The following is a 12,163-nucleotide window of genomic DNA, read 5'->3' on the forward strand; positions in this document are numbered from 1 at the left end:
AAAAGACTGGTCATTTGATGTTTCAAGCAAAAAGATTACGTAATTGTTCAAAATAACCATTCACAGAATAAAGGCCAGCATGACAAAACTCCATAACTGAGGATCAATGTACAAAATCCAAAAGAAGACACCATGGACAGGTACAGTAAATAGACCCATAAGGAAAGGGTGGAGCAAATATTCAAACAGAGTAGGTTAAAAAACTAACAAGTGCCCAATAGATTAAATGAGGCAAGCCCATGGAAAGTCTCACAAATGAATATTAAATGTTAGATCCAATTAACTGCATTACTGGGTGTCCACAGATGTACCTCAATATAAATGTAATGTGGGAGAAAACTTAACCCCTTTCTCCCACATAAAGTAATCCAGCAATATTTTACTAAAATCACTGTTGATATTACAAAGAAATAGCTGAAATACACATTGCATTGTCTGAGGAGGTGATGAAGTTAAAAAATAAAATAAAAGAGAGATTGCTATGAGAATCTTACTCCACAAGATTAGTTTCATGAAGCTGTGGTCAGATTGAGTAATTGTGATATCAGTAGCACAAAAAAAGAACTCAAAGATCAAAGAGAACTTGTATATTAGGGGGCTGAAGGCCAGTACTAAAACAATTAGCTGCAGGTTATAACCAGGGACTGCTGCAACAGGGAACCAGTTCTAAGTCAATTTGGTTTCCTTTGTAGGGAATTAGAAAGATATCTAAGATAGGCCATCCTAGAGGCAACTCTTAAATTGCAAATCTTTCTCCAGTCTGGAAAGATCCAAACCCAAATCCCACTACATTTGATTAAATAAGTATCTTTATTGCATTACATTTATAAGGAGATACCGCTGGGCTCTCAGTTAACTGACTTCAGATGTTTGATACCAACTAAAATAGATATGTAAATGCACAACAGAATGGTTCTTCATTGGAGGATCTGCAAGGATCTAGAAATCTGAGAGGCCAAGATGGAAAAATGATTCTCTAGTGCTATAAACAGGACAGAGGCATATAAAGATGATCTAACCAAGATATTATAGTTCCATTCAAACCAACTTGCTACCCCAGGCACTTTGCTGCACTAATTCTGGTACTGCACAAGTAAAGCAGAACAAGTTGTATCAAATTATACCATTATATTATTGCAACGTGACCGGCAAAGCCATATGAGCCACAGCATGCCAAACTAGGAGTACAACAAATTTGTCTGCATAAACATTTAAACAAGACAAAAACATTAGATACACAGTAAAGACATTACTGGAGTGTAATTATTAAAATAATGCATTCCTGGTGAAAAAGCTTTCTGCACAAGAAATATACTGAAATTCCTATAGTGCATGAACAAATTGCACTGCCATTTGATACTCAGTCAAGTCATTTGCCTAAAAATATGTCTGCTAGTCTTGCTATGGCATTTGTCTTTAACCCTCACTGTTCAAGTAGATGGAAAATAGGTTACCAGGAGACATGTAATCATCAATTAGATCTGTCTTATGTGTGCAGAATGTAATTTGTCAGGCAATATATAGGTAGCATATTTCAAGGCTATCATACCGTAATAAAGAAGATATTTCTCAGTACTAATTTGTCATTAGCTAATGCCAACCATAATTTTAGCATTCACATTGGGGGTGGAGCAGGTCTGGATTAAAATGGAAAATATTCGAGCAGGATGAAATTCACCTTTGTGCAGAGGACCCAAACAAGACCAGGCACCACTGAAGTCCTACTTAACCTCTTAGGAACTCTCTTTGCATCGGGTTGATCTTTGCCCTCAGTGATTATGCTTTAGACCCAGTTCTGCACTGACTTTTATGGGGAGTTCTCCACTGACTTTTCAGAAGGAGAAGAATGCAGATTGGATCAACAGTGTGTTTAATTCTGCTCTGGATCACACCTATGCAACCTCATTGACACCAATAGGGTTTGCACTGGTTTATTTGAGAGAAGAACCTGCTCCTTTATATTTATTTACTTACTGTGAGAGACATACATTCCATTTTAGTTCTGTTGGAGAAGTGAGGAATAGGAGAGCAAGTGAATATTTTGCAGGACTGTTATTTTGCAGGACTGTGTTAGGCACATTCAATAGACTGTGATCAGATTTAAAAAATAACCTGTGAGAGTTAAACTGTCAGTGTCAATCCATTTACTGCACCACTTAGGAAGGAAGACTGTGTAAGAGACACCACCATCCTGTTGCAACTAACATCTAGTAATGAGAAGTTCATGAATGACACTCGTTTTTTCTTAAGCTTCTTCTGGCTGTAGTAAGGCAGCATGTCATGCCCACATTTTGCTGATAATATATTTTAATAGTGCGTTGCTTTGGAAAATCATGAGGAAATATATTTGTACCCTTTAACATCTTTCAGATGAAGATTAGTTCTTTTCACCAAATTTTAAATGGTCTGGTATTGTATGGCAGATCCTGCGTAAACCTGTGCACTTGATATACACAGGAATGCCATATACAGTATATGGAAAAGTTTCTGGTCTCTCTCTCCAAAATAACTTGGCATTAACTGTATGAGGCTTTTCCCATAATGGGAGAAGGAATCCTGTTATGTTTCCTGTTCTGAAAATATTATTCTGTACAAGGCGGAATTCATAAGGCTTCTCTCTATTAATGTAGCATTTCCAACTAATCTGGACATGTCATATACTTCGACAGGGAGTGGAACCAATCCAGTCCCCAAACAGAACTAAAAAAAAATACAAAGGGTTTTCCCTCTTCATTTGTCTCTCCCTCTGCTATTTAATATTTAACTTTATTTTATTTAAGTATAAAGTATTTTGGGAAACAGTTTGTATAGAAGAATATAAAACTGTACTGTAGAGATACTGGGTTGTATTATAATGTTACCCAAACTTCCACTGTGTCTAGATAGTAGAGGTTTCCTCTTAACTGAGATTTCCATGCTTGTCTGTGTGTGGCACAGTCCCAACTTTAAATGTTTTTTAAATGTAGTTACTGTCTTTGATATCAAAGAACCATGTGTTCAGACATATAGCTCACATGCCCAACTAACTGAAAGCCTCAATTTGTGGGAAGAAGAAAAGCGAGGCTGGGGACACTGTACAAACGGTGTTTACACCACTGAAGTTCTTTTGAAATGGAAAGACTCTGCATGAGGAAGCTTGCAGCTATGCCACAGCCTTGCCAATACCAGTGAGGAGCTCATCTTCAATGTAGTGTTGAACGTAGGTGGCAAAACTGTAATTTCTCTCTTTTTTTTAAACTATTTTTTCGTCTTTTATTTTTGAAATTCTCATCTAAGCGGCAGTTTCTTGTACTATAGTGACTCCTGCTGGGAGAGTTAAGTTGAAGTAGCTGTAGGTCTCTTACAGATATATCAACTCCCAGCCAGTAAAAAGATGTCCTAAACGCAGGAGATGGAGTTAAACTGTTCCCCTACCTTGGACGCAATGGCTTCTTTCATCACTAAGAACAAACCCCTAGGTTTTACAATTGAGACTGAGAAACTAGTACAGTACTTGTACAATTTTTGATCTACAGCATCACAACGTGAAGCTGCAACAATTAGATGTAAAGGGTCCATTCATGAGGAATAACATCACTTTGACCCTTTGTGTTAGCTCCTACTGCTAATCTTTCCATACGCGTGAACTTACTTTCAATTTGAAGAAGATGAAAAAGTCTTTTGCAAAACCCCAATACTGTTTTCTGATCTATGTACCTGAATGTAGAAACGTAGTCTTACCTCGTTTTTTTCCACTACGAGCCAAGCTACTTGTAATCCTTCCAAGCCTTTAAAGGGGACCTCCCTTGTTAGCATCTCCCAGAGAACCTGGAGCAGAAAAAAAGAAAAGAATTTTTATTTCTGTACTTTGTATTTTAAATACATCATTAAACCCTGATACAGCCCTATCTGTATCCAATTAATCGGCAACCAGATCCCATTTGCAGTAACTTGGACAAATGTTTGTGTGCAAGATCCTCTCATTAAAATTAATTTTAGTATTTCTGGTTTTTTTCCTCTAAAACAAAACCAAATAAAAAACTGGATTGTGTGGGGTCCAGTGACTGCTGTTTTGTGAAATCCATAGGAAATATTTTCTTCTTTCTTTATACCATAAAATGGTGGTTCAGCCTTGAAAGATAGTGAACTCCTTCTCCCCAACCCCAACTAGACAAACCTTTTCATTATAATAATTCTACATTTAATTCTACAATGTTCACAACTATAAATGGCGCCTCTTAGTAATCACTATCTGAGCCAATAAGTTTTTAGCTTCTGAGATAAACCTATAACAAAACACCCACCCAAAATATACTTTCTAATATAATAATTGTTGCTGTCAACACGTTTGTGATGATATTAAACTAAGTGGTATTGCAGATATTGGATATTAATATTTTATCTTTAATCTCCCTACAACACTTTATCTTCAGACAAGGGAAGATCTCCTCTATCTGTGTATACATGTAACATTTTTGCATATATTGCACCAACTCATTAAATCAAATGAGAATCTGAGAATCTCAACTACTTTGTAAAAATGATATCGACGTCACCAAAAGAACTAAGAATCAATAAACCCAACTTCTTTTTCTACTATAGAGACATAATATTGGAGTTGAACAAGTTAAAAGTCACTCTTGTCTCCATTCATACATGTATCTACTTCTCTCGAACTCCATATATGTATCTCTTGATACAAATATGAAAATATATATATAAACTTTTCCTTCAGCTCAAAACACACCAAAAAGGGGGCCAACATTTATTGACCACTTAGCCAAAAGTTCCAAGCACCTTGTATAATCTCAATATCTCTGCTATTTGAGCAAGTACTCAGGCTTATTCAAGCCACATCATTTTCAATGAATTATGGCCAACTTTGAAGGTAATTAGTAGGAACATACAAGAGTATTGGCAGACACTGCTCAAGCAGAAAAATCAAATGAACAGGGTGCTATATCAAAAAAGCTGCTGAATAATTCTGTTTGAGCCAGAACCTGATTAGTAAAGGTAAAAGTATCTTAGAAGAAGTCACTGTATTAAAAATTTTCAAGGGAAAGTATTCATACAGGTACCCAATCCTGTGTATGGCTCAATTCATTCCCTTTAGAAGAAGGAAAATACACCTCAATTTGTTATTCCAGTTACCACACATCTACTGGTAAGGCAGAGGAAAATAAGAGAATTTAACTGCAAAATAAGTAACTGATTTGGTATACCCATGAAGCTCAGATACTCCAATAAGTGGTCAGCATAAAACAAAAGCCACCAAATTATGCAGGTGAACAGACTCACAGAACTACCTCATCTGTATAACTGTAGGACTATTGTGCCCTATATACTACAAAACCCCACAGGTAATCTCACTAAAGATCACACATCAAATGTATAAGAATGGCTAGAACTGTAACATATTACTTAAAATTCTTCAGGTGAACATTACATATTGAAATATGTAGGTTTCATACGTCACCAAAAGCCTTTAGCTGGAAAAGAAGACAATTTTCCTTCTCTCACACAACAGGTAGTGGTTGTATGTTTCCATTCACGCACATAAGCTTCCACAGAACATTTTCCACTGAATTCCTTTATGATGCCATTTTTACTTTTATTTCCATTGTCTTGTACAGCTCACTGGTTTCCTAACTCAACTGTATTAGCTCCAAATACTCCAAACTATATACACCATAACCCAGAAGAGAGCAAGGAATCTGAGAAAAGTAGGAAGAATTCCCTTTTAGTATCCCATGGTTCACTAGTAGCATTAGAAAGCCGAAAGATGAGGAACTTGAGTCCCATAAGTCCTTGTGTTTATTCCAAAAGATTTACTGAGAACAATGCTTTGTCAGTGATGCCAATTTCATAGTCAAGTCAACAATCTAGATAAAGATTTTCCCACCAAGCTGGAGCTCCATGGTAACATTTTCATTGCCTTGTTTTAGAAAGAGTTTCAACACAGTCTTATGAATTGGTTATACTGGACTGTTAGTCAACGTGAAACCAAAACTGCAGAGGGAAGCAGTCTAATTAGACACAGTTCAGAGAACTATACATAAAAGGATTTATGGCAGAGGTTTGCAAATTGTGGTTCCTAGAGAACTCAGTCTCCTTCTTGTGAACAAATAGAGAAAAAGTGAACATATGGGGAGGAGGACATGAAATGAAGAACAAGGGTGTGATTGTCTTCTTCAGAAAGTTTCAAAAACTTTCCCAACATTACTTAGTTGCTAAAAATTCCCACTGTTATTCCAAGTTCAACTCCACTGGGGGCAGTTATGTTGGGAAAACTAGTACAGACAGGACTCCAGGGAGCTGCCAGCAGTTTAAGTACCATATTGTCTATTTTTGCTCAAAGCACCTGAATTAAAATTAAAACAATAATTAAAATACTGATGGCCACTGGTGCCTTGTCTACACGAGAGCTCTGCCCCTTGCTGCCACTCTGGCTTTGAAATGGCAATAGCAACAACAGGGGATTTTTTGTAAAAGAGTCCTCATAAAGACCAGGCCCAGGACAACTTTCATGGTGACTCTAGCACATGTCAACCTCAAAACTGTCATGTTTTCTTTTTGTGAAGGGCTTTCTATACATGGAGTTCTCTCTGATTAACTACCCTTGATAAACTCCATTTTGAAAACTCTTATTAAGAGTGCCTTGTTCCTTTTTAGCATTAAACTTATTCTGGAATAAGAGTGTTCACGCAAGGAGTTTATCAATGATTGCTAATCAGGAATAACTGTGTGTTCAGACAAGCCTTAGAAGAGACTACTACACTAGTCAGTAGTGGCTAGGTCTGGAATGTGGATAATGGAAGACCAAATAAATGAGGATATCCCTTTTAATCCACGCTACCTGTAAAAGTTTGTTTTCACAGAGAGGGTTTCAGCATAGCAGTCAATCCTGAATGTAATTGTTCGAATATTGCTTTTAAAGAGAGCAAAACGAAAGAAGGGATTTTGAAGGTGGAATAGGGTCTTCTCAGATCCTCTTTCCTCAGCCTCTTTAAGCTGTGCTGAAGATTTTGGAATGATCCATTCTTCCATCTGATGAGAGCTGTAGATGCTGCCATCCAAAGATACTTAATACTAGCCTTGAGTTAAGCAGGATGAGGTCACATAAAAATGATTCAGTATGGTTTTGAAGTGTTATTTCATATTAAATATATAACGCTATTTCATATTAAATATATAATTTTAAAATGTTTAATAAAAATAACAAACTAAAATATATGTAAGGATCAAACTGCTTCAATTCTATGGCTGAGACTGTGCTTACATGTTCTACACGCCTCCTGTTACCAGGTAAATAGACCTCCACTTCAACTAGTTAAAGAGTCTGTGTTATTCACTTGTTACCACTTCGTCTGAAAGATATCAGTATTAATTTCATATGAGAATGAAACTGGTAAAAAACTCTAAGTGCCAGAAAAGCAGGCTAGGGGAAGTCAGAATTTAGTAATTTAAGAAAAGCAAACCATTTTTCATTCTTTCTTCAACTCTTTGGTGAAAACAACAGGTAGAAAACAGAACACAGATAGTTTTGCACAGCTCTCCCGTTGACTTGGACTCATAACCAGGGTTTGAAGAAGTGCAGCAGGAAGGGTGATGGTGTTGTGCTACTACAGGTAACGGCCTTTGTATGAGACCTGACAATGAGATTAGTCCAGCAACTCTGCACCTATCCAAATAGAAGATAAGATCCTATAATTCTTTTCAAAAAGAGTATGGGATAACCCAGTGTGCTGGGCCAACATTCCCTCTAAAAATAAAATAAGTTCTCACATCCAGGGCAATGTGTGAGCTATTGCCAATGGCTGCTGCATTTAACTTCACAGCCTCTACACAGTATTTAATTAATTGATTTTTTAAGTGCTAAAATATCTCAACTATGAAAGACACTGCATAAACCCGTATAATTAAATACATATACAATATACTCCAAATGGCATTCTGTTGAGCTAGGACAAAATAACTGATGTTCTGAGTGTATTTCTTTACAATTTCAAAACAACTATGGCTGTTTTAAAGAGCGAACATCATTATTCCACACGCATTTTCAAAGCAGCTGGACAAGTGAAGAATTACAGTCTGTACAACACATAAGGACATTGCAAAGAAACTTGATTTTTGTAACTGAAAATTTAGGTTGATAGATTCTGATAATTAGCAACCACTGTTCAGAGTAGTATGGATTTAGTTTAGGAAACTGAGTCATTGGGTAGTTCAGAGAAAATCCAAGACCTATGTTTGTGTCTGGATAAATCACTTGGTTTTAGTTGTTAGTCGGCCTTATGAAATAATTTACTAAAATCGCAAAGGGAGAATTTGGAAGCCATGAAGAGCAGAACAAATTACTCTAAATACTGGAATGCAATATCTGAGAGATCCTTTCTAATTCAATATGACCCATTTTCAAGTAGGGAAGTTGACCTCACCTGAGGAAAGACTCAGGCCTAAGTGGTGACAGACATGATTGGTCATTTGATGGGAAGAGGCTTTCTTACATAACAAACAACATTCACAGCCACATAATAGTTTATAGAAAGAAAACCCATGGGGGGGGGGAGGGGTAGGGAAGACTACAGATTCTGCAAACAAATGCCCTTTCCTAGCATCTCACTAGTTTACATTTGAAAAGGATCCTGCTCTTTGATATCAGAACTTCAGCTGAAGAAAAGCAGATTTGTCTGTCTAGCACAAAGGCCACTGGCAAGTGTTACACTTTGAAAGTAGACTGTTCAAAATTTGTTTTTATAGATAAAATCATTGTTAGTGCAAGAGATCTACTTTTTCCAAGCTTTTAATTCTTAGCCTTTAAGCATATTCACTATTAGTCTAAAAGTTTAGCTGAGGAGAATTCCAACTTTCAAAGATATACTAAAACAAATTCTTTGCTAAATCAGTAATCCCAGCTGAGAATCTGGACCATTGTATTTTGCAAGAGTCTGATTCACCACTGCATTACTCCATGTTTACACCTGAATATCTACATTGAAATCAATGGCGTTAGAGGGGTGGAAAGCTGGAATAACATCCGGGTGGATCAGGTCATAGGTGTCTGTGATGGGGTGGCCATCCCACACAGGACTGGAAGGGGTTAAGATGGCCAGATAGGCCTATTAATGACACCTGGAGGAAGAGCCAAGGAGCTGATTGCAATCAGCTTCAGTTGTGCAGGAACAGGTGGGGCCTATAAAGCCAGAAAGCTGGCAACAGATGGTGCAGGGAAAGGGCAGTCACTCCCTGAGAACAGAGTGGAGGGTTTGGAGCTGGTACATCCAACATAAGGAGGGGAACAAGGTGTTGTAGGAAGCAGTCCAGAAAAGGAGCAGTGAGGGCTGGGAGAGAAAAATCCACAACTGCTGGGTTGAGCGTCCTTAGACTAGAAAGTGGAGTAGAGGGCGGACCTGGCTTCCCCTACCAGCCACCTAGGGCATGGCATAAACCGGCAGGGCAGTGAATGGGAACACTGCCTGGGTCACTATGGTAATGAAAGGAAACTGAAGGATTGTACCCCAGAAAGGGGAATGCTGAGTGACCTTAGTCCTTAGACTAAGGACTAAGTCACAAGAGGATGCTGCGGTTCCTGGGACGAGAGTGGGGCTGCAGATCCGGGAGAGAGACAATCTCATGGGGTGCAACAACATAAAGTGGCATCAACCTTGAGAGCTAATCCCCTGAGTGACCAGGAGGAGATGCCAGACAAGCAGTGAGTGGTGCACCCAATGACAGTATTTAAAAATTCTAAAACATTGGTGGTGTCCATATTGGCCTGGTCTACACTACGCGTTTAAACCGATTTTAGCAGCGTTAAACCGATTTAACGCCGCACCCATCCACACTACGAGGTCCTTTATATCGATATAAAGGGCTCTTTACATCGTTTCTGTACTCCTCCCCGACAAGAGGAGTAGCGCTAAAATCGGTATTACCTTATCGGATTAGGTTAGTGTGGCCGCATGGTATTGGCCTTGGGCGGGGCTATATCCCACAGTGCACCAATGTGACCGCTCTGGACAGCAATCTGAACTCGGATGCACTGGCCAGGTAGACAGGAAAAGCCCCGCGAACTTTTGAATTTCATTTCCTGTTTGCCCAGCGTGGAGCTCTGATCAGCACAGGTGACCACACAGAGCTCATCAGCACAGGTAGCAATGCAGTCTCCTGAGAATCGAAAAAGAGCTCCAGCATGGACCGCACGGGAGGTACTGGATCTGATCGCTATATGGGAGAGGATTCTGTGCTAACAGAACTCCGTTCCAAAAGACTAAATGAAAAAATTTTGAAAAAATTTCCAAGGCTATGATGGAGAAAGGCCACACAGGGACTCAGTGCAGTGCAGAGTGAAAGTTAAGGAGCTCAGACAAGCCTACCAGAAAACCAAAGCAGCAAACGGAAGGTCCAGGTCAGGGCCGAAAACATGCCGCTTCTACGCTGAGCTGCATGCAATTTTAGGGGGGCTGCCACCACTACCCCACCCCTGTCCGTGGATTCCGAGGTGGGGGTTGTAATCTCAATCATGGCTGAGGATTCTGCGGAGGGGGAAGATGAGAGGAGGAGGAGGGACGACGAGCTTGCAGAGAGCACACAGCACTCCGTTAGCCCCAACAGCCAGGAGCTTTTTGTGACCACCCCCAGGAATTACCCTCCCAGCCCTCCCAAGCCACTAGCCCAGACAGTGAAGCCATGGAAGCGACCTCTGGTGAGTGTACCTTTGTAAATATAAAACATGGTTTAAAAGCAAGCGTTTTTTAATGATTGATTTGCCCTGAGGGCTTGGGATGCATTCGCGGCCAGTAAAGTTACTGGAAAAGTTTGTTAACATGTCTGGGGATGGAGCGGAAATCCCAGGGACATCTCCATGAAGCGCTCCTGGAGGTACTCCAAAAGCCTTTGCAGAAGGTTTCTGGGCAAGGCAGCCTTGTTCCGTCCACCATGGTAGGACACTTTACCACGCCATGCATGTAGCAAGTAATGGTATCATTGCATGACAAAGCATAGCTGCGTATGGTCCCGGTGATTTGCTGGCATTCAAGAAACATCCGTTCTTTATCTCGCTCTGTTATCCTCAGCAGAGTGATATCGTTCATGGTAACCTGGTTGAAATTCAGGAATTTAATTAAGGGGACAGAGATGGCCATTTTCCTACTGGGCTGTTTGCTTTGCTTAAAAGAAATCCTTCCTTGCAGTAGCCAAGCAGGGGGGGAGGAAGGATAGCGCTGAGCTTTTTTGCGTTTGGCTAGCAGGAATCTCCCAGCTACCAGCCACGCGGTGGGGGGGGGAAAGGGGGTGATTAGCAGTGATCTTCCATGATACCAGCCATGCGGTGGGGGGTGAGGGGTAAAGCAATCATCCTAGAGAATTGGATGGGGGGGGTTGGTTCTGCTGCTGCATGTTAACAGGAAAGAAGCATCAGAAAGGAGGGCACTGTGTATATAAAGCTGGAGAAGCCGAAAGACAATGGCTTACCATGGCCGCATGCAAAGCTGAATTCTGATGCCCGGACCTGCGTCTGTGAGATCTGTAACACCAGAGCCGCAGGCACTCAATATTAAGATGCAAAATGCGACCTTGTAGTGAAATCACATGTGCTATGTAAGGTGAATAGTGTTGTTCACTGTGAAAGAGTATAACCATTGTTCTGTAAAACGTATCTTTTTAAATACTTCTCTCCCTTTTTTCCCTCCCTCATGCAGCTGCATTTTTTCAAGCCTCCCTACTCCATCCCGAAGGCTATCTCAGATAAGGCGGAGGAAAAAAAAGACGCGAGACGAAATGTTCTCGGAAATCATGGAAGTAACCCGCAATGAAAGAGCTCATCTGAATGAGTGGAAGGACGTGGTAGCAAATTACAGGAAAGATGCCAGTGAACGTGAGGACAGGAGGACAACGGAGGATAGGAGGGACGAACGTGAGAGAGAGAGGTGAGAGGTGGCGCAGGAAGATCAGAGGTGTAGGCAGGAAGATCAGCGGTGGCGGGATGCAACGCTGGGGGCTGCTGCGTGATCAAACTGACATCCTCCGACGTCTGGTGGAGCTTCAGGAAGAGCAGCAGGGTCACAGAGTGCCGCTGCAGCCCCTGTGTAACCACCCTCACCACTCACCATGTTCCATATCTTCCTCACCCAGACGTGTAAGAACGCATGGGGGAAGGCTTCGTGCACCCGCCCACTCCACCCCC

At 40.3% G+C, this 12,163-nt stretch overlaps 1 protein-coding gene across 3 annotated transcripts in view; it reads right to left on the minus strand.

Moving 5' to 3' along the window:
- Nucleotides 1-12,163, minus strand: part of MAP3K20 (mitogen-activated protein kinase kinase kinase 20) — a 146,630-nt gene that overhangs the window by 60,112 nt on the left and 74,355 nt on the right. For all 3 annotated transcript variants that reach the window (XM_032784578.2, XM_032784580.2, XM_075070111.1), the window contains exon 8: nt 3,721-3,807. In XM_032784578.2, coding sequence (XP_032640469.1) covers nt 3,721-3,807 — 87 coding nt within the window. The remainder of the gene's footprint in view (nt 1-3,720; nt 3,808-12,163) is intronic.

The sequence above is a fragment of the Chelonoidis abingdonii genome, chromosome 10, assembly GCF_003597395.2.
Source record: "Chelonoidis abingdonii isolate Lonesome George chromosome 10, CheloAbing_2.0, whole genome shotgun sequence".
NCBI lineage: Eukaryota > Metazoa > Chordata > Testudines > Testudinidae > Chelonoidis > Chelonoidis abingdonii.